The sequence below is a fragment of the Crocodylus siamensis genome, chromosome 2 (genome assembly GCF_052110815.1).
Source record: "Crocodylus siamensis isolate JL-2025a chromosome 2, ASM5211081v1, whole genome shotgun sequence".
Lineage (NCBI taxonomy): Eukaryota > Metazoa > Chordata > Crocodylia > Crocodylidae > Crocodylus > Crocodylus siamensis.
In genome coordinates, this window is record NC_143396.1 from 158,756,544 (window position 1) to 158,781,878 (window position 25,335).

The 25,335-nt window shown below is 42.1% G+C and overlaps 1 protein-coding gene across 3 annotated transcripts in view; it reads left to right on the forward strand.

Moving 5' to 3' along the window:
• Positions 1–25,335, forward strand: part of G3BP2 (G3BP stress granule assembly factor 2) — a 53,249-nt gene extending 27,914 nt beyond the window's left edge. For 2 of the 3 annotated variants that reach the window (XM_090031921.1, XM_090031923.1), the window contains exons 6-12: positions 3,769–3,871; positions 7,639–7,819; positions 8,773–8,871; positions 15,654–15,756; positions 21,156–21,284; positions 21,535–21,653; positions 22,452–25,335. In XM_090031921.1, coding sequence (XP_089888047.1) covers positions 3,769–3,871; positions 7,639–7,819; positions 8,773–8,871; positions 15,654–15,756; positions 21,156–21,284; positions 21,535–21,653; positions 22,452–22,724 — 1,007 coding nt within the window. In that variant the 3' untranslated portion in view covers positions 22,725–25,335. The remainder of the gene's footprint in view (positions 1–3,768; positions 3,872–7,638; positions 7,820–8,772; positions 8,872–15,653; positions 15,757–21,155; positions 21,285–21,534; positions 21,654–22,451) is intronic. The other variant, XM_090031922.1, reaches the window with a different exon arrangement.

Here is a 25,335-nt window from a genome sequence, read left to right on the forward strand (position 1 = left end):
TGGTATTTTTTTGGCGTGGGTTTCTGACCCTGGGATCTCCTGGAGTCACCAAAAAAAAGCCCTGCACCGCAAATTAGCGGTGCAGGTAATGCCTGCATGTGGGGGGTCTGGCGTCACAGACGGGTCTGCAGTGTCATATACCACATGCCCACACTCGTCTGGATGTGCCCAAAGATTTCAAATTGGAATCCACAGTATCAAAACCACTTCTGACCTGTTGTAATCTGTGTTATTTGCAACAGAATTGCTGGGGTTTTTTCTGTTTTTGTTTTTGGAGATTTGTTTGGATTACAGAGAAAATAAGTGAAGCCAAGAGCTGGTATTTTTCTGGGGGTGCTTTGCGACTAAAAGGGTTGAGAATCACTGATCTGCGGTTTTACTCTGTCTAGAGATCCATGAAAACGCAAGTCCTTTCTCATGTTCTTTGTGTGGTGTGCTTTTGGGTTGAAGTTGCAGATTTCTATGACTCCATGCCATTTAGTATAAAACCTTTTTGCCTGTGACCCAGCATGAATTAAACTGTCCTTCCTTAGACTGAAACTATTTGGCTTAGGTGGGGCCTAATTAGAGTGACTTCAGACTTTGAAAAAGAGGCATATCTTCCATTCTGGAAAAATTAACTGCATCCTTATGTCAATCAAAATCAGAGTAAATATTTCATGTAAGAAGTTGCTGTCTTGAAATGGAATTGTAGAAAGTAAGTTTGGAGGGGACCTCCAGAGGTCATCTAGTCCAACCCTTTGTCTGAGGCAGGACTATGTCTATCCAAGCTATCCTGTACAAATCCACTGTCTAACCTGTTAACAAAACTACATCGTTAACCCTGACACAACCACAAGACTTTTCTGTGGCAGATTAGGATGCTGAAGCAGGGGGACCACAGCAGCTAACATCCTGATGCTACAAAGCTTGTTAAAATAGGTCTGAGATCCAAGGAAGAGGGCCATGCTCCCTGCTACAGAGGATGGCCAAACCCCCCACAGTCTGTACAAGTCTGACCATGGGGTAAAATTCCTTCCTGATAGCAAATATGTCAATCAGTCTGACACTGAGCACCAGGGCAAGATCTTCTAGCCAGGAACCTCTGGGTCTAAGTCCCAGCAGGAGGACTGGCACACCCCAATCAAAATTCCCAGCCTCAGCTGCACCCAACACTTGCATCGGAGGGAAGGTATAAGAAATCCTCAGACTCATGCAGCAACAGGAGGGGAAAAAATTTCTCCTGGCCCCATGTAGCAACCAGCAAAGCTCAGAGACATGGGAAATAACCATAGGAGAACATAGGCATAGCTCCTTCTAACTAATGCCTGGCCAGTCTCCTCTTGAACACCTCCAGTGATGAAGAGTCCACAAATTCCCTAGGCAGTTTATTCCATTGCTTCAGTGTTTTAAACAGAGACATTTTACTTGGTATCCAGTCTAAATCTGCTTTGCTGAAACTGCAAGCCATTGGTTCATGTCCTACTCTGCAGTAAGAGAGAGAAGGTGTTTTTCCATCTTTATGGCAGCCCCTCAGGTATTTGAAGGCTGCTACCATGACCCTTCTTTAGCTCCTTTTCTGCAAGCTGAACATACCTGTTGCTTCAGCCTCTTCTCATATGACTTGCCTTCCAAGCCCTTTATTATTTTATTGCCTTGCCTACGGAGCTTTTTTAACGTCACGGTGACGTTTTTCAAATGTGGAGCCCACATACTTCACAAATACACTTCAAATATTTGAGTATTGTGTGCATTTTTTCAGTATTTTTTAAATATGTAACGTGAGCTCATACTTGTGCAAATTCTTAATATTTGTCTATTGAGTTTGGCTTTTTGGTTCTGTACAGTGTAAGTGTTATACTAATGTTATTCTTTGTTATAGGGAGTGTTTCCATTGCAGTATTATCAGCAGGGATCCAGGTTTTCCATTTCCCTTGGAAAAACGGAGAAAACCACGGATTTCCCATTTTTATCAGAAAATGCGGATTTTCCCTTTTAGCAGAGAAAGCCATGGATTTCCTGGTTTTGCAAAGAGCTGTGCAGGCGGGCAGAGCTCCAGCCTGCACAAGCTGATTGCAAAAGAGGTGGGAACCCCCCAGCCCTGCCTGGAGTGGGAGGGAGAAGGGGAAGGGCGCAGGGCCTGAGGCTTTCAGTTACCTGGGGCTTGGGAATTCTTTTGCCACTTTTTAACATCCCCCCCCCCCCACAACATGCCTCTTGTGCCTGCCACTGCTCTGAGGGGCACAGAGCTGCAGGAGGCACATTGCCGTGGCACTGGGGGGACAAGAAGTGGTGAGCAGGTTCTCTTCATGGCTCCTCTGCTCCCTGCTGTGCTAGGTAACGGGGGAGAGAAGCAGGGAACAACAGGCCCCCTGCTTGCTGCTGTTCCCTGCCACTCTGCTTCCCTCTCCTAAGGCCTCTGGAGCCTGGCAGGCATGACCGAGCATGGAAGGCAGCAGCGGAGCTCCCCTCTGTTGCTGCCCTGGCGGCGCATCTCCTGCACACATAGGGCTGAAGTGAAGGCAGCAGTGCAGGGCTGCACCCCTTAGAGCAGCTGCAGGAGCTGGAGGCATGTTGCCAGTGCAGCAGTGGGGGCGGGAGCAGTGGTGAGGAGATCCCTGGCGGGTCCACTGTGCCCTCCTGTGCCGGGTTGTGCCTGCAGAGCTCCGGTCAGCTGTGCACAGGCAATCCTGGCTCTAGCTTTTGGTGTGGCCAAGTTTGCCCTGTGCCACTACTGCCATGATGGCCCTGGCCACGCTCCACCTCCCTGCCATGCGCCACAACTTGCTCCCTCCCCCTGCAGCGGCAGGCGCTGGAGGCATGTCACCAGGGCGGGGGTGAGCAGCCACAAAGAGATCCGTGGCAGCTCCGCTCTTCTCTGCTGCCCTGGGTTATGCCTGCCAGGCTCTGGAGGCCCTGGGGAAGGGAAGCAGGGTGGGAGCCCAAGCCGGCAGCCTGCACCTCCTTCATGTACAGATTTGGGGAGTGTGGGGTATGGAGCGTGGGTCCCTGCCCTGGGAGTGCACGTGGCATGGGGGACCCAGCCCTCCCCCTCTTTTGGAGGAGCCACCCATGGCCCTGTCCTGCTCCCCACCAGGGGCCCTACAGCAAAGCATTGTGGCACTGGGCCCCAAGCCTGATTCAGCTGGGCAGCAGCCTCAGCCTGTGCCTGCCCTGGGTAAAGGTCTGGGGGACATGGAGTGTGCACAGTGTTGAGGAGCCACCCTGTCTGAGCCCGTGGTCCAGTCTGCAGTCCCGGAGTCTGGGAGCCTCCTTTGGCAGGGCTTGGGGAGCAGGGGCTGTGGGTGGGGGAGCAAGGGGCACCAGCAAGGCTGTGGGTGGGGAGTGAGGGGCACTAGTGGGGGGTGGAGGGAGGGGCTTTAGTTTTAATCATGGATTTGGGGGTTTTTAGCAGGGAATTTGGTTTTTTTTTTATTGGGGAAAACCAGGAACCCTGATTTATCAGTGAATGATGATACTCCATAACCTTCCTGGACTTCTCCCCTACTGTCACAGTAACTCTGTATTGCACAATCTGTGGTTTCCTTCTAGCATAAGTACTTCTTGTCCCCTTCTGTGTTGATTGATGTCTTGCTTAAGAGCAGGACCTGACTTTTTAGTGTGCCTTTTACACATCCTGGTTTGATATCGTGGCTGATTCCTTGAAACTTTTGCTGGGAAACCATTGACGTTTTAATTTATTCTGTAGGTATTACAGATGAATGAACTTTAAAAGGAGACTTCATATTTCTTCAGACATTGATCCATTAGTCTTGTTTCTTATGTTAGAATCGGAAGAAGAGGTAGAAGAGGAGCAGGAAGAAAGGCAACCCTCCCCTGAGCCTGTGCAGGAGAACACGAGTAGTACTTACTATGAAAGCCATCCTGTAACGTAAGAAACCCACTTGTTTCTACTAAAAAGAAAATATTTGGTTTGATTCCTAATTTCACAATTACTTCCTGAAGGTGCCAGTTATCAATTTAGTTTAACAAAAATGGCTGTATACCATAATGTATATACTGACATTTGATGAAAAGATATCCCATGAAGATATGTACAGCTCACTTTCACTCTTGGTCTCAGTGTAAAGTGAGATAACATGTATTTAATTTAAATCCCAAATCAGCATGTATGGATGTGTTGAGCAGTCTTATTATTTATATAATAAAAGAGCAGATTGTAGTTGTCTACTTTTGTGGTTCCAGCTGAGCTGGGAGAGGAATCTCCCTTGGAAATGCAACTAAACCTAGATCATGCGGAAAGCCTGTGAAACAACTGAGAACTGAACCCAAGTCTAGGTCTCAGTCCACTGTCTTTAGAAGGAATTTGAAAAACAGCCTTACACTTGATTTAAATTAAGTTTTCATTCCCATCTGTGCAACAACTTTTGTTTTCAATGGGCATAGGTGCAATTAGGGCCGTCCCTGTAACTTCAGTTACATCCCTCCCTGCCCATGCCTAAAACTTCTCATCAAATTCCATTGGCAGTCCATCTGCTTCTGGTGATTTCCCACTTTTAAAGATTTTTAAACACTCCTCCGCTTTAAGCTCATCTCTTCCGTCTTTTTTGCTTCTTCCTCCTCTACTTTCTTTTCAGTCTCTTCCAAGAAATCCTTCATCTTCCTGTCTGTTTCCTTCTTCTGGTATAGCTCTTCATAAAATCATCTTGCCTCCAATACCACCTACTTTTCCACTAAGGCACCACCACCTTCCTGCGCTGCTTTAAAAGGTGTCCTTTTGCTGCCTTCACTCTGGCTGAAAAGTACTGGGACCACTTCATTTTCTTCTACCCAGGGTGCTTGTGCTAAGAACACTTTCTTTCTCTTTTTACTTTTAAACCAGAGTTTGAATTTTTGCCTTGTTTCTTCTAGCTGTTTGTTTCCACTGGGGTCTGTTCTAGTGAAAACTTTCTCCCCTGTCCACACATCTCTCAGTGACTCTTATTTATTATATTTGTTAAAAGTCTGGATGAGCTGTCTGAGGCTCCATTTCTTCCTTCCCCTGTTCTGTTGCCCTCTTCAATTATACAGTTGAAATCTCTCACTATTATGCACGGTTTCCCTCCGAATATGTAAACTGCTAGCTTTCTAAGCAGTGCATTCTTTTTCCTGTTTCCCTGACTGATAGTATTGTTCGTTGCAATCTGCCACTGAAGTCTTCTACCTGCTTTGTTCTCAGCTCTGGGTTCTTGAATAATTTTTCTATCTTTGCTGCTTTGTTCTCATTTGTTCCTAACCACCAAGATGGTCCCCATTTTCACCTTTTTTTCAAAATGTTTATAATCAGTCTCCCCTGGTATACCACATTTTTATAGGCAAATTGTCTGACCTTACTTCGTTCAACACTGGTTCAATCTGTTCCCATCTTTTTCTTGTTAAGATACTTCTGACATTAAGCAAAACTATTGTCAGTGCCATTTGTGCTTGTTTTAAATTGAGTGCATCTGTCTCCTGAAGGCTAGTCTGTGTTACTGCTCATGGTGGTAGACTCCTCCCACTCCATCACTTGTATATCTGTGCTTTTCCAAACTTCCAGATGGCTTTCGCATTTAGGAAGGCTCGCATATTCCCATCTCCCTGCTGCTTCCTGCTTTCTGGTCCCCACTCTAGGCTGGAGCCTAGAGGCTTGGTGGCAGGAAACTGCTCTCCAGCTCTTCCTCTGACTCAGCTCCCTCATTATCAGGTTTCTTCTTCCTGGTCTTCAGCCCTTACGTCTTCTGTTTTCCTAGCTTCTCTTGTTCTTTCTCTTCCTACATCTTCACTTCTGTTGTTTGTATGGTGTCTTCTTTCTTCCCTACCATCACCTCCGTGTCCAAGCTGTTTGTTGTTTCTGCCCTTCCTTCCATTCAGTCTCTTAAGTATTTTCCTGCTGTACCACTCCCAGTGGGCTGGCCTGCCTTGTTCTTCTGCCATCCTCTGCTTCTTGCCCGCTGCACCTTGTCCTGCTGCTCCTGCTCTGTTTCCTGTTCTCCTCTGCTCCTGGCTTCCTTGTGGTGTCATCACCTTTGTCATTGCTGCCTCTGCTGTTGGTTCCACTGTCACCTTTCTTCCTTTCTTTTTTGCCTTTGTCCACTCTCCATCTGGATCTAGATCTTAATTTCCACTCTTCAGCTCTTTTTCTACCTCATGCTTAATTGCCACCACTGCTATTGTTTTGAGCTTGGGTCTCTTTCCTTCACTCCTTGTACCCTGATGCTCTGTTGATTCTGTTCTTTGCCTTCAAGACATTGATCAGGCTTTCAGTGGTGATGGGAACCTACCACAAGGATTAGGTTAGTGAAGCCCATTTGACTGAGATGCATGGCAGTGCCCATTCATGCAGTCTCCCTTAGCACCAACTCTTTCAGGTCACGATGAGCCACTACATTGAATTAGTTTCAACTTCCCCTTCACTCCCGCAACTGACCTGTGACTTTCTGATTTCTAATGATTCTTGCTTCTTCATTAGCCTTAAGTCATCAAACAGGGACCCCCAGCATCTCACCCAGAATTCCTTTGTTGCCTCCTTTCTCAGCCTGTCATACGCAGTATCGCCAGGTCATGATTTTTAGTGTTCTTAAAGTCTGTGCTTCAGGAATGTGAAAAAAAATTAGCTCTTTTCTACCCACACCGTCCCTCGGTCTCGCTTTTGCTCTCCCTCTCTCTCTTTTGGAGGATCCCTGCAGTCATGACAAGAATACCCAGTTCCACTCATAAGTGGGGGCTAATTACTGCATGGCTCCTGTGTGCAGGGTGGAGCATCTGGAGTACACACACTGAGCAGTGCTGAGCTATGGGGTCACCAGGGCTTGAAATGCTGTTGACTCTTCTGGGGGCCCAGTCCAATAAGCTATATGGTAAATGAGCCTTTTGGCTTTGGACTAATGTCATGCATAGTTTGAACTATATACAAGTAAGTATGAAAATGCTGTTTAAAAGCGTGTTTATGGAGTACCTGTACTAAAAATTGGAGCAGTTTCAAAAATGGTAAAATGCATCAATTCTGGATGAATTAAGCCTTATGGTTACCTGTAGTAGTTGCGGTTACAATTTTTAATTATTACAGTTATTGCAGTTATTTCGAGGTCAGGGTTTTCATACGTGCACCTCACTTTCATATGCTCAGGTAGAGCAGGGTCTAGCAGTAAGGAGAGGGAGAAGGGGCTGCAAGGGGAAGTTGTGGGGGAGGGAGAAGGGGGCCATACTCTTGTAGTCCCTCCCCTGCCCTTGCGATTTATTTTCCCCACTGTAGCAGTGGGAGGGAGACTAATTCAAGGCAAACTTCAAATAATTTAGATTCTGTACCTTGAAAATTATAACAAATATAAATTTTTCCATATATAAAATCTAATTATTAGGGGGTAGTCTTATATTCAGTAAATATGGTAATTCTTATTTTAGCCCATGTCAACATGAATTTCACCAGCTCCAGGAACTTGATTCAGTTTTGGCTCAACCAGAGGTATTTGGTTAAAAAAAATAGCTTCTGACTACTGTAAATACATTGGATTACTTGATTGCAAGACACCTCAAAATTAACATGAACACATTGTGGCTATTGATAGCAAGACGCCTCAAAATTAACACGAACACATCGTGGCTATACATTCAGTCAGCTTTCCTAAAATAAAAAATAATTCACTGTTCCGAGCTTTTCTTTTTTTGTTTTGTTTTTTGTAGCAATGGAATAGAGGAACCTTTGGAAGAATCCTCTCATGAGCCTGAGCCAGATTTAGAATCTGAAACGAAAGCTGAGGAGCTGAAACCTGAAGTAGAAGAAAAGAATCTTGAAGAGCTAGAAGAAAAGTCTCCGTCTCCACCTCCTGCAGAACCTGTTTCTCTACCACAAGAACCACCAAAGGTTAGTTATAAATAAACTCTGTCTGAAAGTTATTAATACACAGAATTGATACCTCAGTTTCATGCTTAATGTAAATTGCCTTGTATAAGACTGATGGATTTTTTTTCTCAATGCCCTACTATAAGAACTTCAAAAATAGAACTACTTTTACAATAGCTGAACTTTAAAAAAAAAAAAAAATCCATTTAAAGCTATGAGATCTGTTTATGAAGTGAATGTGGGTTTGTGGGTATAAACCTTCTGAAATGTGAATGTTTTTTACATAGCATCTACATAAATATGTAAAATGGGAATTGCTGCCCTTCCTTTAAAAAAAAAAAAAAAAAGAAAGAAAGAAAAGGAAATTGATTTTTTACTTGCAGGTTGACTGTCAGTGTAGCTTTAAAAATCAATCTGAGAGCTTTAGCTGTCATCTTACTAGCCGGGTACCATATTGACAAAACAGTACGCGCCGTCTGGTATGATTAGAGCCACTTAGAAATGGGGGCAGTAAATGGAAGCTGGGTAGAGTGACTTTCAGACTTCAGCTAGGATCTCCAGTGCTTTTTTTCTCCCCCTGCCTTTTTTTTTCTATTTAACTTCCACTTCCAGCTTCCACTTCTTTCTTTCTTCAGCAGGCAAACTTGAGACCAAACATCCTGTAGTGTTAGGGTTGTGTGCCTGTCCATTTGTTGACTTCTGGCAAGCAGTGTTCTGGGGCCATTTAGAAAACTGGGATTCTGTTAGCGTATCTGACTACAGTACTTGCTCTGTACCATTGGAGTAATTGGATTGTTATCATTGCAAAGCCTTCTATATCGCTTTATTGGCATGTTTAATATATTAATAGTTCTGGTACGATGATTACTAATTGCCTAGATTTTGAACTAAAAAAAAACCAGCAGACTAATTCCCTTTAGGAATGTCAGTGGTTTGCCATGTTTAGTAGCCTAGGTTTGTTGCATTTCCTGCAGGCTTTCTCTTGGGCTTCAGTGACCAGTAAAAACCTGCCTCCTAGTGGTACTGTTTCTTCCTCTGGAATTCCACCCCATGTTAAAGCACCAGTCTCACAGGTAATCCATCTGTGAACACGTTGGATTGTCTCATTTACCTCTGCAAACTGCTTTAGTCTTTAAACTAAGAGATCAAATTGTATTGACTTAAATTGCACAAGTTCACTTAAATGTAAATGTGCTACACCTTTATGTCACAGTGAAAAAGTACATACACTTAGCAGGTGTGAGATCTGGGTGGTGGTGAAATTTGTTTTGTTCACATGCACTGACGAAATTGTTTTTAAATGTTTTGACATTCTTGTTGGGTTATTTTATTTAAAAATTACGGTAGTCTTCTTTATAGTAGTGTGAGCAAAAAGGGTGGTTCATTGGCAGAATGTCAATCCAGTTCTGCTAATCAGAAATGAAATTCCTTTGTGAGAAGGTGCAAGCCTTTCTTTGGGAGTTTGATTGCTGCCAAAATGTTTAAACTCTGTTATCCATATATAAATGAACTGTTACAGAACCCTGTACCAAATTATGACTGTTTATGGGGTGGGAGGTTTCACTTTTTCTTGCCAGCCCCATGATCTCTTCTCATTCCCTGTTACGTTTGAAGTAGTGGAAGCAGATTTTGGGGAAATCCAGGTGCACTTCTCACCCTGAGAAACTTGCACTTCAAGTATAATCGGCACATTCCAAAACACTTAAAAATTCAATAGTAGTAACAGTAATGTCCTGCAAATTATTACCTCAACTTAGTTGTGGTAGTTTGTCCCTGACTACTTAAGTGCTCACAATTTTCAGTACTACAGTAGTTAGCACAATTATTGCAGCTGCTGTTTTTGCATTAATGTCTTTCCTTTTTCCTGTCTGGGGGAAATCAGCAGAAGGGTGATGCTAATCAACGGCATGTATAAAATGCTTATGTGATTCTGCTTTGTTTCTGAAAGGGTTGTCATGGAAATCAGGCTACTTCTTTGTAATGACTGTGAAAACCTGGTTGGTTTACTTTGCTTCACATGTGCTTTGAATAGTCAGGTGATGCTTATCCAGTCAAGATGGCAAATATTTGACACAGGAACAATGGGCATTTTTACACGTGCTCTCAGCACAGCACTAGGTGCTTTTAATTAGAGAGCCATGCTAATTAAAAGCACTCAGCGCTGTATTGGGCACAAGAGTATAAGTGGCACAGCGCATGTTAACACTGAGAGAATGGCAGCTGTGCACTTTGAACCAAAGCACATCAAACGTATTTTAGTTCAAAGCATGCTGCCCACAATTTTCTCAATGCTGATTACACACTGTGCTGCCTATACACCTGTGTCCAATGCAGCGCCAGGCGCATCAATTTACTTTGATGTGCTGGATTTCCAGTGTATCGGAGCAGAGTTACTGCATGTGTGTAAGCACCCAAAAATACTAATGATTCTCTAGCGAACCTTATAGCTGCTTGATTGTGCAGCTTTGGTTCCAGCTGAGATGGAGCACTGCAGCAATAAACTACAGTTTGAACTATTTAGACACCTGATCATTAGGTATAGCTTGCTATCTTCCTTTTGGCCCTTCTTTCACTGTTACTTCATGCAGTTTGATCTGCTTTCTGACAATAATGTTTAGAATCCTTTCGGTAGGATTTGTCTGATTTAGAAGTGTTCAGATAGAAATGATTGGGCTCTTCAAGGCTAGTTTTTAATTCTGTTATGTCTTTGGGGGATGCTTGGATTGATTTCTCCCCAGCAAGTATTTACTACTCAAAATCGATGCACAGAGGACTGGTGGAAAATACAGGGTCAGGAGGATTTTTCAGATTAACAGTGGCAATATTTTTTCTTGTCTGTGGTATCAGAAAACCTGACAATAGATGGTCACCAGACATTGTAACTGTATTGACTGACAAAGGTAACCTTTGCTAACTGTAGTAATACAACTAGAACTTTGCTGCCTCTGTTAGTTAAGTGCTGCTTCTAGTACTTCCAAGAAAGTGTTGTCATACAGTCTACCCTGCAGGATACCAAAAAATAAGAACTTAAAGTTCCACAAAGTCATTTCTTCAGTCACACCAGGCGCATCTACACGAGATGCCTTAATGTGCAGTAGAATTAGTCTACTGCATGTTAAGCATCACAAACATCTGCCTTTGCTACTGCACATTAGTGCAGGTACTGCGCCTTTATCTTATACCTCATATTAGATGTACTAAACTTAATGCGCAGTAGCAAGGGCACATTACTGAACATGTAGATGTGCCCACTGCCACTAAGATTGTCCCCTCCCAACTTCATGCTAATTGGAAATGAAGCACCAGTAAAGTAAGCTCTACTTTGAGGCAATGGATAAGCACCATTTTAAGTTCAGACCAGGGATGCTCAACCCCAAACCTATTAGCCAGATCTGCAGGCAGTGGATTGCAGCTCTGCCCTGGCTCCAGACCATGCTGTCTTGCTGCAAAATCCCAGCCCCAGAGCAGATCCCTGCCCAGCTGTGCGTCCTGTCAGCGTTTCTGGGACTGCTCTCCATAGAAACCCTGGCCCGTGGCTCTGCTGCTCCTGAGGTCTCCATGGAAACCAGCTGCAGTGATGTAGGTAAGGGCTGCTGGGAAATGGAGTCTGCTGCAGGCTGGACTTTGCCTGCCTCTGGTTTAGATCAATTAGTTGCTGCTCATTAACAAGCGACAGGCTAATTATATTAGCCTGTAGTACCTAGGCACTTTTTTTTCCCATTTATTACCTTGCTGGTCAGAAATAGACACTGAACAATATCTATGTATAGCAGCAGTGCTCAGCTCTTTCAGTCCCGTGGGCTGGGTGAGTAGCGTGGGATCAGTCCACAGGCTGGATCCTGCAGGCAAGGTTGGAACGTGGGATTGGATTGTGGGTCCAGTCTGGACCCCTGTGTGCCTGTGCAGCCAGGTATCTGAAGCCATGTCATCTGACCTGCAGGGCTTTCCATGGGTTCTGTGGGAGAGCAGTGGCAGCATTAATTACCACAACTTCCAGAACTGCAGCAGTTAACACTGCCACCCTTCCTCAGATTTCCAGACCCATGGTGGGGAAAAATGTTGGCCGGAGGTTGTGCACCACTGGTCTATAGTACCTTGGACCTTATCTACAGCAAGACTTGAAATTCACCAAAGCAGAGGAATATATGGTTCTGGCATTGCTGGTTTTACACTATTATAAAACTAAAATGTTCTGTTTTTGTTGTCTTGCTTTGGGATCGCTTCCATGTATCTGGTACTATAGAGTAAAAACCCACATCATTAAATTCAAGGCCTAGGTAATGAGACTAGGTATTTTGGTGTTGATTGCTGACCTTTTGCTTGGATGGATGCTGTGACTGCCCCTTTCTCTGGTAAAGCAGAGCAGTACATTTGTCTTTAAACTCACAATTTCCGAGCTAAGTTAGTGACTGCTACAGATTCTAATAGTTTGTTTCCAGCACTGAGCTTTGAAAGCTGTCTCAAATCTGACTTGACTGCTTCCTACCTTGACTGCTTCCTTCCAAAGATATGGGCAAGGGTGACTATTGGGTGTTCTAAGGATGAGCATTTGGGAGAGTGTCTTCTATACAGGACTAGTATTGTGCCTGAGAAGCTAGCTAGTTCTTTATGAATTATCATTTGTTTGTCTCGGTGGCTAGTTTTGAAACCAGATGTTGCAGAAGTCGTAGATCACTTTTGAAAGTCAAGGGCTCTGGTTTATGTGTTCCTATTCTCTGAATAACAAAATGAGTGATTCATCCTCAGTTCTCTTGGAGACAACAACATCATTGTAGTTTGACGCTAGTATTTGTGCACTGTGTTCTGTGTTCTTCCTGACAACTTAGTAGGCCCCTCACTTTCCAGGAAATACCTTAAACTTCCTGAGATGGCAGCTTTCAAAGTAAATGTAGTCTGTGTAGGACCATACAACTTGAAGGAATCCTCCCACCCCCAGCTTTGAGGTGGTAATACTTGTGGCTAGTTACTTGTACTCTCTTTCCTTCAGGCATTAAAGATGACACTGTCAATAGCAGTAGGAGGTCCTGTGCCATATCTTCGTGAACCTAAAATTTTTGTTTTTGTTTCTAGCAGTACCTGCTTTTTGGGGGAAAGGGGGGCATACCTTCCTTTGTTTTAAGACAGGATGTCATGCCCACTTGTCAGTCATTCTGAAACGGGTATCTGAGATCTGCTTACCTGCCTCTCAGTAACAAAATGGCAGCTCTCAATTCAAAGGCCAGTTTGTCAGATTAACACCTATTCCATTTGGAACTGTGTTGTTCTGTAGAAGTGCTTCAGCACCCTAGGAACTTTGGCTGTGTGATTCTAAAGTGAAGGAAGCTGAGTCTATGCATTCTTTATCGAAAAGGGCCATTGGCTTTGGTGTGCTTATGAATTGGGTGCCAGTAGCAAACTAACTGATGAGCAAACTGTCTTCTGCTTTGGGCAGAGAAAAACCTTATTTGGTATATAAGTATTTAGCTGAATGGTAAACTGTATAGCATGAAGCTTTGGTATTCCCCCTCTCCTGCTCAAATAAAGTTGAACAATTATATAAGCTTTTATAATTGTTGGGTGTCTTGTATGCTGAGCAAGTAAAAATCTAGGCCTAGCAGCAGTAAATGTTTGCAAAGTGAGACTCTTAAAGCACCTCATTGCCTTGGTATGTTACTTTCTAGGCATTAAAATTGCAAGAGTAAAAGATGAGAACCATAGAAAATTAGGGTTGGAAGGGACCCCGGGAGGTCATCTAATATCGTTTTAAAATATTCATTTAATTTCTAATTATATCAGTTAAATGATTAACCAGTAACACAGCAACAGCTTCTGTTGGGAGCTGCTCCATCTCCCAGGGCCCTTTGGGGGAAGGTGGGGGAGGAGGCAAGCCCAGCCAGACAAAACAGCCCAGGTCAGCCCTGTGCTGGGAGGGAGGGAGCAGCTATGATGCAGTTCCTTGCTTGATTGAATAAGTCATTAGGCTGCTCCCATTTTCCTCTTAGGCTATGGATATTAGCCCACCTCTCCTCTCCTCTCTTTGCTTCTCCCTTCCTCTCCCTCCCTCCTGTCTGCCCTGCTGTCTTCTGGTTCCTTCTGGGGCACCGTGCAGCTTCCATTTCCCCTTTTCTGCCAGACTGTGCCTGCCCTAAACTAAAGGATAACTGGTAAGTTAACAGTTATCACTGCACTTATCAGTTAAACAGTTTAATCGTTAAGTGTCAGCAAAGTTTTTGGGCAGAGTGACAATACCACCTGCAACTTCGACATAAGATGTTAGCATGTCGGGGCAGACAGCAGGGGAGCCACGAGGAGCCCGATCCTTATGGTGGCGCAGCCCCAGCTCCTTCCCTGCCATCTGCCCTGAGGCGCATGCTAAGCAGAATGCCTTCCGTGTCATACTGGCACCTGTGCCAGGGGTTAGCGACCCCTAGTTTAACTTCACGTCCCTATCATCTAGTCCAACCCCTTACTCAAAGCAGGACAACTGCCATCCCAAATGACTGTCTGGAGTTTAGATATAATTTCATCTTTTGGGTCCCCAAAGATCGTTCTTTTGCTCTTTCTAAAATAAAAATGGTGTTTGGTAGCGTGTGCTTTTCTGGTATAAAGGAATTAAATACTTCCAGATGCAAGAAATTGATGGTACTCTTGTGGCGCTGGACGGAGCTGATTTTTGTTGTTGTCGTTGTTAAAAAATATATATATAAAAGCCAGTTGTTGATATACTCAAACTTTTGACCGATTTCCTCTTTCTCGTACCTGAAATAGTCTTTGGAGAGATGGTCGACTCTAGTTTGAGTGTCAGGAAAACTGGGACGTGATGTTGTGTAATATTGAGACACTTCATCTAATTTAAGGTCTTTCCTGTAAAGTGCTCTGAGCATGTATGTCAATAGTCTTGAATTAACAAAAGAGAACAGGTGTGGTGGAATCTCTTCTGCATATCAGCTGCTTTTTTGACTGCTGTTTAAATGACTGTCTGGAGTTTAGATGTAGTTTCACCTTTTGGGGCCCTGAAGATCTCTTGTTCTCTCCAAAATAAAAATGGTGTTTGGTAGCATTTGTTTGCCTGGTATAAGGGCACTGAATATGTTCAGATGCAAGTTATTACTAGAAGAACTAACACCAGTGGTCTTAAAATGTTATCAACTGGTTTTTATGTTGTGGTTTCCCCCCCCGGATGTCCATTGATAGTTTTGTGGGCAGAAATTAGTTACTTTCCTTGAGGACTTCAATTACATATTTGTAGGAGAATCACTGTCCTTATATAGCAGTCATATAGAAAGTAAGGATGTTCAGGCCTGCTTTTTCAGCTAGTTACACTTTAAGTAGCCCTTAGAAATCTGTATGCAGATGTGTGAAGTGTTTTGTTTTCTCAGTCCTGCCTCATTGTTACCTTTCAGTTCATGGATATTTACTAGAAGAATTTTCCAGGCAATTAGTAAATGTAGCTCTTGTTTCAATATGTTTTAATGTGGGACTTCCTGCTAGTCATTATAGTCCAAGATCGGCACTGGGAATGCTGCAGAAACTTCCATTTTTGTTTTGATTTGCATATTTGTGGATCGGTTTTCAAATTTTCATATTTTAAAATTTCTGGGTCTGTTTTGGTTTTGATTTGTTTTCTGATTGGGCATGACTTCTCCATGCTGGCGGGCCAAAAACTGTGTTTCAGAGGTTTGTGTGCTTTACTGGCTGGCAGAGGAAAACAAATTCTACAGTCCTGGATTGGTACAGAGGAACTTAAAGAAACATGCTATATATGGATCCTTATTTTTCAGAAATGTTATGCATGCCAGTGATCTAGGGGCTGCATTTACTTCCGCCTTTCTTTTAGTAAACAGTGTTTAACAGTGTTTGTGTTCTCCTGTTTCAGCCGAGAGTTGAAACTAAACCTGAAGCTCAGTCTCAGCCTCCCCGCGTGCGTGAGCAACGTCCAAGAGACAGACCAGGGTTTCCAACAAGAGGGCCACGACCAGGTAAAATGACTTAATACTAATTTGGGGGCGGAGGATGAGAGTCTGCAGCTAATTTGAGGATGCTTAATGTGCACAAATCTTTAATGTTTCAGTTTGTGCCAGGAGCCTGCCTCTCCTGTTAGCTTGTATCTGACTCAAAATTCTTCATCCTTTCTTGGGTGTGAGGATACGGGAATGAGTGCTTTCATGAGCTATGTTAATGATAAGTTGCATTAAAATAACTGAAAAAAATTCAGTACTGCAAAGTCGCCTCCTTGTATGCACTGGACACCCTCCACAGCTGTTTTTAATGCTGTTTAAAATATTTCATCTTACAAACTGAAACTGGATTTCTTCTCAGCTTTGAGTGTCTTTTTAATTCCTGATGAACTGAGTGATAGTTCTTCAGATGTCTGTCATTATGTCATCTTTTATTTAAATATTTTGTTAGTGTCTCTACTCCAGGGGTGAGCAAAATGCGGTCCGGGGGCCAGATGTGGCCTGCCAGGCCATTCTATCCGGCCCATGGGGCCCCTAAAAAACATTTGGAAAATTAATATCCATCTGTCCTGGGCTGCCTGTCATGCGGCCCTCAATGACTTGCCAAAACTCAGTAAGCAGCTCTCTGCCCAAAATAATTGCCTGCCCCTGTTCTACTCTCATCAGTCAAGCTTTTTCTCTGAATTTTTTTCATACATAAGCTGTGCTGTTTTGCACCATTTCCGAGCTACCTCCTCTGTTTGTTATCAGCAGTCAGTCCTTTCAGTACGTTCTAGTTGACTCTGCATTAATACTGGTCATCAACTCATTTAATCTATACACAACATATAAAACTCCTTCCTGAAGTTAAATCTCACTAGGAAATAGGTAACTTGTTTTAGTTGTATTTGGGGTTGGGAGAGCTGTATTCTAGTAATATGGAAGAATATCCAAAAGTCTGTCACACCATTAATCCTAAATTCATGTTTTAGCCAAGATCAAGTAAAATTACTTGACCTATATTGCTTAGATGACAATTATACAATCTGGGAAAACAATTTGTGATCGAAGGCCCTGAGCTAGCTGTTGCTGATAGTTTTAGAGCCTTATCCCCAAGACTCTTTTTTTTTTTTTTTTTTAATGGTTTAAAAATAATGATGTCTAAGTGCTAGTATAAAGCAGATGACAGTTCACAAACTGGCTTAGATGCACGTTACTCAGACTCGGTGAGAGCTGGCCTTCATAACTTAAGTTTCTTCTGTTCGTGACTTGGCTTTTTTCTGTTCTCAGACTTGGATACAACAAAGTTTTAGGGTTGGTGGTTAGCTGTATTGGGCTGAAGTCAACAACACGATAATGAAGCAGCACAGGACCAACAAACAGGGGTCTAAGTGGGAGTCCTATTTAGGAGAGGAACAGACTTACTGGCCAGACGCTGCCCTCCAAGCTGCCAGGCTGCATATCAGCAATCTGGTTAAGTATCGGCCAATATGGCTGGTTAATAATTGGCCGTCAATATCAGCCAAAAAAATCTTTATCAGTACACCCCTAAAAATGACTGAGGCTTTGAGGTCATGGATGAGGGAGATTGGAGGCCCAGATGGTGTTCTCATCAATCCTTTCAGTCCAAGGTAAAGGAGATCAGCATGTGGTTGTGTAGATGATGTTGTCAGCAGGGCTTTGGCTTTGTCCGTGGGGTGGAATTTTGGAAAGGTAAACTGCAGGAAAGAGTTGAGGGTTTATCTGACAGAGAGGGAAGTCTGTCTCAGACAGGCTTGCTGATCTAATGGGGAGGGCTTTAAACTAGGTTCACCAGGGAATGGAGACAAAAGTTTAAAGAGTGTGGGATCTGGATAAAAAGTAAGGGTAAGAAATAATGAAAGCCTTACCAATGCTGTCTGGGAGACGGTAGAACAGTCAGGTGCCCAAAATGTTTATATACTAATGCAAGAAGTATGGGGAAGATTGGAGGTCCTAGCAGAAGCACAGAATTATGATGTAGTTGGGATTAGGGAGATGCAGTGGGAAAATTCGCATGACAGCTCTGGTTACGGATGGGTATAATTAGTTCAGGAAGGATTGGCAAGAAAAACAAGGAGGTGCTGTCCCATATAATGGTGAGGCACATGTGTTCAGAGGTGCAGCACGTAGTGGAAAGTAGGCCCATTGAAAGCCTCTGGGTAAAGATCAGAAGGGAGAACAGCAGGGAGAATGTTATGGTGGGCATCTGCTACAAACCACCAAATCAGGAACAGCTTGATATGAGGCCTTCTTTAAACAACTGACAGAAGTTTCCAAATTGGAATTGGATTTGGTTCTCATAGGGGACTTTAATTATTGGGACACCTGATAGGGAAGAAGTCCAGCAAATTCCTGGATTCCACAGTGGATGTGATTATATCTTCACTTAGTGAAGCTTATGATACTCTCTCACAACATTCTCATTAACAAGATAAGGATATACAGATTAGACAAAAACCATAAGATGGACACATGACTACTTGGATCATCAAACTCAACGGCTCCAGTGTCTAGTTGGGAGGAAGTAGCAAGTGGAGTTCCTATCCTGGGTCCTGTATTGTTTAATGTCTTCCTTAATTATTTGGATAATAGGATTGAGTGCACAATTTGCAAATTTGTGAACGGCACCAAATTGAGTGAAGTTGCAGATACTCTGGAGGGTAGGGCTAGGATTCAGAATGACCTAGATAGACTGAAATCAACTGGATGAAATTCAAGGAGTGCAGATGCAAATTCTTGCACTTGCGATGGAATAGATGTATGCACAAATACAGGTTGGGGAATGACTGGTTACAGAGAAAGGGTCTATTGTAACCCACAAGTCTAAGCTGAATATGAACCAGCAGTCTGCTTTTGTTGCAAAACAAAAAAAGCCAACAGCATACTGGGTTGTATTAACAGGACTAGTAGGCAACTGTCAGTCCTCTGGATCATGGTGTACATGTAAGAGGTCTAGTCCAGATGCCTGATGATTCCGTTTGTGACCTGACAAACCCAATTTGAGAGCGATGCAGCTTGTTGCAAGTTTTACAAATTCATATGCTGTCTGAATTGGAGTCCAAGTTTACAGGAAGCTGCTTCTTTCTCACTTTGCTTTTGTCTTCTGGATTAAAGGCGCTTCGTGTGGATCTGTACCCAGTGTCAGAAGGTCCCTCCAGATTAGATGAGATTCTGCGTGCTCCTCCCAGCGTTCTACATTGATGTTGAATGACTTCACATAATTTTTGCGCACACTGTGGTACTGCCATAGAGGGTGACTGCTTTCTAGAATGTCTCGAGTGTCGCTTGGAAATCAAGGAAAATGATTCTTCCACTCTATTCCATGCTGGTGAGGCATCGCCTGCAGTACTGTGTCCAGTTTTGGGCCCGCACTACCAAGAAGAATGTGGATAGTTTGGAAAGAGTCCAGTGCAGAGGAGCAAAAAAGCAATTAGGGGCCTCAGCAACAAGACTTATGAAAGAAGGCTGAAAGAACTAGGATAGTGTTGGTCAGAAGAAGAGAAGACTGGGGGGTAGTGGGGTGGGTTTGTTAAGCCTTCAGATACTTGAAGAACAATTACAGAGAGGATGAAGGTGAGCTTTCTTCTGTGACCCTAGGAGACAGGACTAGGAGCAATGGCCTCAAGTTGCAGCAGGGGAAATTTAGATTGGAGATTAGGAGGAGCTTCATGAGTAGGAGGGTGGTCAGACATTGGATCAGGCTGCCTAGAGAAACTGGAGTTCTTTCATCCTTAGAGGTTTTTAAGAGCAAGTATATTGCATAAACTGATGCATTAAGAGGTTTGATAAATGACCACTGTTAGTATCTGTATGAATTCTTTGGTGCTGTTTTAACTTCTCATGCCTGAATCAGCATACACAATTCCAGATACCATTGTGGCTTTTGGTGATGTATTGATATTGAAGTAAACCAAAGCCATTATTATTTGCAACAATCAGGTTTTTTGTTTTGTTTGTTTTTAAATAATGCAAATTGAGAGAATAATGTTAGCGGAGAGATATTAGGTAGGTCTCTGAAAAGATATTTTAATGTGGGGAAAAATAGACCTTAAAAAGGACAGCATCAAGAATTCTTGTCTGAATGAATACTGTATTGCTAATAGCTAAGAAGTTGCTTAATTTACTAGAGCTTATCTGGCTGTTCTTGCATGGTGTGCTCTATCACCCATGTAATCTGTGTGAAGAAATCCTACAGCCATTCAGCAGGTATCTGCACAGCATACTGGAGGTGGGGGGAATTGCATTGGAGGAGGTGGGGGGAATTGCATTGGAGTATGATGAATGAAAAAAGAAAAGGCAAAAGAATAAAAAATGAGATACAATGTCATATAAGAGATTACCAGACAAGGACTTGATATTGCAATGTAGGGTAAGATCTTGTATTGCTTATTGTAAAGGTAAAGATTTATACCTATAGCAATAAGGAGAAAAAGCCTTTCACAGTGGACAGGAAATGGTACTGTAGCAATCCTGTCTGAGCTGAGAGAAAGGTAACTTCAGCAAGCCATCCTACAGGAGAACAGTTTGTACGTTTTAAACAGTCCAGCAGTTAAGAATTTGTGTATAAAGCAGCAGAGTTAAAATGGAAAAATGTTAAGGCCGTCTGGCCATTGGCATTAAACAGTTTAAAGTTCTCTTAAGCTCTTCTCTCTCCCTTTTACCAGTCATGGAGAAAGAACAATCAGAAAGAATTATGGAAAATGTACAAAAACATTTTAGGAATGTACAGCAAGTGAAGAGGAATTATTTATATAAAAGTGTGCTAGAAATACTGTCTCTAGCCAATTAATGTTTAAACTGAATTAGGTGCAAAATTTTTGAAACTCTAAATTGCAAATAATGTTCGTAAGTCTTAATACGCCTTATTTATTAGATGTTCCTGAGTGTTGCTAGTTAAGCTAATGCTTTAAAATATTCTTGCACATACTATGTCTCACTTGGAAAGCAGAGTGAATAGTTTACATTTCTAAATGTAAAGGAGATACGTGTTCTATATGTAGATGATCAGATGTGGTTGGCCATTGCTGCTAATGGGAATTTGGAGATGGAGGATTTACAGTTATAAGCTGTATTTTTTAATGTTGCTGATAGGTTAGATTATGTTCTTATGTTTACATGGTTTCAATTTAGCACCTTCCACAAAAAATACATTAAGATGAAAAAATGAAGCATGTAGCATGGCTTGTACATAATGAAAGGACTGTGTTTTTACCAATTTAGTTGCATTTTTCTAATTAGTGATGTTAATGGCATTGGATAATCAAGCTTTTCCAGAACAGAAGTTGAAGTAGAAGGGTCTGGAAATGGTTGAGTGAATAACCTGAAAGCTGATGAGTAATGTTAGATGTGCTACAGTTGTTTTTTCCCCCCCGTGCCTAAAACTGATAGTACTTTGTTTTTTCTTATGTTTATGAATGCAGGTAGAGGGGACATGGAGCAGAATGAATCAGATAATCGCAGAATAATTCGTTACCCGGACAGCCATCAGCTGTTTGTTGGCAACTTGCCGCATGATATCGATGAGAATGAATTGAAAGAATTCTTCATGAGTAAGTGATGTTTTTTTAAATTGTTTGAAATTCAGCTCCTGGGATTGAAGCTAGAAGTAAAACTTAAAACCTCTGAATGTGCTTGCTTAATAGCAAAATAACTTTTTTTTAATGTAAAGCAATACTACAAGAGATTTCTTTAAATACATCCAAAACAAAGTGGTTTGTTCCTTGACCTACAACATAAGGTTTGCATGGAGTTTTTCTTCTGTATGTGCTTCTTCCTTTTTTTTTTTTCCCCCCTTAATAGGCTTTGGAAACGTAGTGGAACTTCGCATTAATACTAAAGGAGTTGGGGGGAAGCTGCCAAACTTTGGTTTTGTGGTGTTTGATGACTCTGAACCAGTTCAAAGAATCCTTGTTGCAAAAGTAAGTGTAGCCACATAGCATTGGTGTGTTTATCCTGGGGATAGATGGCCGTTAATTACAAGCAATATGTGATGTTTTAGGTTCTTGCTGCTCTTTACCAGAGGTCACATTTTTCCTTTCTGATGGCTGGTTAAGAGTGTGCTTGGAAAAAAAACACCTGCTTCTGACAATGTGCTTCTACCCAGCATGGGCTATATTAGACCTTCAGTTTATTATTATGACTTGTTCAGGTTCCTCATTTCTTCAGTACCTTCTGTACTCTTGGAGAAGAATCCTTGCAAGTTAGAAGTTCCCAGGCTTGAGGGGCACTACTTTCATCAATAAATCATAGATCAGGGATGTATGTGGAGCAAGTGAAGATGTATGTTTTATGGAGCAAGTGAAATTGGAACTGAAAGATTAGAATTGGGAGTAAGGAAACTGCACTTTTAATGTTTAGGTTCTCAACCAATGTTTAGTTGCTTAGAAAGATGGAAGGTTTTCAGAGAACACTGACATTGCTTGCATCAGGGGCAGTAACTGGCAGTAACCTAGGACTGGCTGCTAGGTTCTGGACTTTAGCTCCATATACACTTTAATTCATTGTGGCATTATAGATATATAATATATGCACTGGTAATGGGCTTAGATCTCTAGCCATGTGTGTCCTGAAGAACTATATGAATCCTTTTCTTAGCATATGTACAGGGTCACTGTTAAGTGTGAGGTAATGAGGCTAGGACTTCCATACAACTTGTATAGCATACATTTTAAGGAATGATGACTAATTTTTGCTTTGTAAACGCTTTCCTCTTTAAGCCTATTATGTTCCGCGGTGAGGTACGCTTGAATGTAGAAGAGAAAAAAACAAGAGCTGCTCGTGAAAGAGAGACCCGAGGTGGTGGCGATGATCGTAGGGATATTCGACGCAATGATAGAGGTCCAGGGGGCCCCCGTGGAATAGTGGGTGGTGGAATGATGCGAGACCGTGATGGAAGAGGACCTCCTCCCAGAGGTGGCATGGCACAGAAACTTGGTTCTGGAAGAGGAACCGGGCAAATGGAAGGTCGTTTCACAGGACAGCGTCGCTGAACATCCCTGCTGCTGGCAGACGGTCTCAGCAGTGGTACATTATTCGTCGTGTTTGCATTCTTGTTAATTTTTTTGGCTTTGGAATGTGACACAGCCTTTTTGATCATTTCTTTGATGTGAAAAGCATCCTTTGGTTTCCACTTAAATTGAGGTGGACATTCTTTCCCCAGTTTCACAACAGGAGTCACACTGTTAATTTATAAATTTAGACTTGCAAAATTAAGGACCGAGAAATGACCATTAAACTATCTGCAACAAAATGGACTAAAGGACATGCCCAATCGATTTCAGGTCCTTTCAGTCAAAAAGCCTCTGCTGCACATTTTGTGTAAGTGTTACTGTTTCTGCCTATTACTGTTGGAAACGCAAATAGTGCAATCTGTGCAATTTGAAGAAGCTTGCCTTTTTTCTTTTTAGAACACTTGGCTCGAAAACAAACGAAACAAACTTGTGTTTATGCACTCATCAAAATGCACTAATGGGTACTCTGAACTCATTTACATTGACATCTGCAGGAGGCATCAGGAAAAATATTCTTCATCCTGTTATTCAGACAGAATAGCTTGTGAAATGATGCGGGCATCTGATCTGCTTGCTGTGACCAACTTATGTACACACACAAACCTTAACAAGACTATAAATGTATTCCAGAAGGAAACCACTTAGTTGTAAACTAAACACAATCCAGAACTCCAGAGTTATGGTCCTGAGTACTAAACAAGTTTGATAGCTCATATTTAAGATTTTTCTATTTGCCCCTCTTCAGTACAGGGATGGCTGGCTGCTCAACACACTCCTCCTCTCCTTTCCCTTCTTTAAGCATTGTACAGTGGAAATAGTCTTTCCTGTATTTGAGTTCTCTGGTAATGTAATAAGCATGATGGTGCCTTCTATTAATACATCATTCCAGTCTTGCTGGTGATTTTGTACAGTAGAGTGTATGAATTACTGTTCTGCAAAGCCAAATGGCTGCAAAAACTGTTTAAAAGAAATAATTGAACAATTGTATAAAAATTGCAGTATCTTTTTAAGTCAGTGAAAGTTGCTAGAATATAATTCACCTTGCTCTTCAATTTAACAACTTTGTATGTTTTTTTGTGGAGAGGGGAAGGGAAGAAGGAAGGCATCTGAATAGTGTCCAGGTTGCCTCTCTTCTTTGATTAATGTGAAAGATGGGAAAGGGATGAAATCTCAATCAGACATTTCAAAAGTCAGTTGAGAATTCTATATATATTTCTGCCAGTTTCTAAAGTGTGCTCAGCTCTGTAGATTGAAGGAAAGTTTGTTAAATGAGGATACTGCAATTTTCAGAGCATAGAAGGAGCAGCTCTAAGTATTTGCATTTTCCATTTTTTTGCTCTCTTCATTTGCACATATCTTTGAACTGATTCAACATCCATGCAGCTCTGAATTTTAACAGTAGGGAGAAGGCATCCTCTGACACTTATATTCCTAAATATAAGAAGTTTACTATTTCTGGATTACTGTCTGCCTAGATAGCACATTTCAATAAACTGCAAAAGTAGCAGACAATAGTATCCAGCTCTGTTCTGGAGAAGTTGACGTGCACCAAGCTCTGAATGCTTCAGGAGTTGGGGGCGGGGGTAAGGGTGAAAGTGTGACCACTTAAAGCTGCTTCTGGGCATGGAAGACCTCATTACATTGTGATTGTTTAAAAAAACAGCGATGGCACAGTACCAGTCTGTTTCTGGATTATGCAACCATTTGCTTTTTTCTAGTGAGCGGGAAGATATTGCACATGTTTGTTTCTGATGTGTTAGGCAAAGTGAGAATGCATCTGTTTGTTTTCCCCCAAACTTGAGGTCTTCCTTGTTTGATGGTAAGTCTTGCACTATTTTCATACATTTTTCCGGGACACATTTCTCAGTTTCCATTTTTTTATATTTACCATTTTTTGTTAAGCTTTTGCATTTTTTTTCAAATGTTACCTGGAAATATATAGTACTTGAACTCCATGAAACATGACTTGACTTACATTTGAAGCCTTTAGTCAAACTGCTGCTTCACTTAGCAGTTTGCCACCAGTGTTCATTGTAGCTTTTTAAATTTTTAGTGCTATGGTATTGCCCTATCACCTTCTAAATTTTTGTGGCAAATGGCACTGGGAGTAATTGCAAAAAATGAAATTAATGATTAGAAGAGCTACTGAGCCAATCAGCATTCTGGCTTGCTTCTTGTTTAAATGCCATGAAATAAAAATAAATATTGAAACATCATACAGAAAAGTTTACATGGTGATTGTTCACCTACTGTACTGTGGACTCTTAATGTTCTTGTCCCTCTTTCAGTAAACGTACCTCTTAAAGCAAAGTAACAAGATTCATTGACCATTACTGTTAGTTGCTGATTTTGTTGATGGTGGTATTCTTTCATTACAATCCTATTTCACCAAACTTGGCTTACCATCTTTGGCTTTAGTAGGTATAAAAGACAGTGGATTACCATCTTTATTGCTGTAATGTGTTAAGCATTATATGCTAGTAGAATCTAGTTAATTGTTGCAGGTGGAAAGTATTTTTACTTTTAAGTTTCCATTTTGAATGTGTTCTGACTAAACATACCAATAAACTACTGATGTCTGCAGCATTTA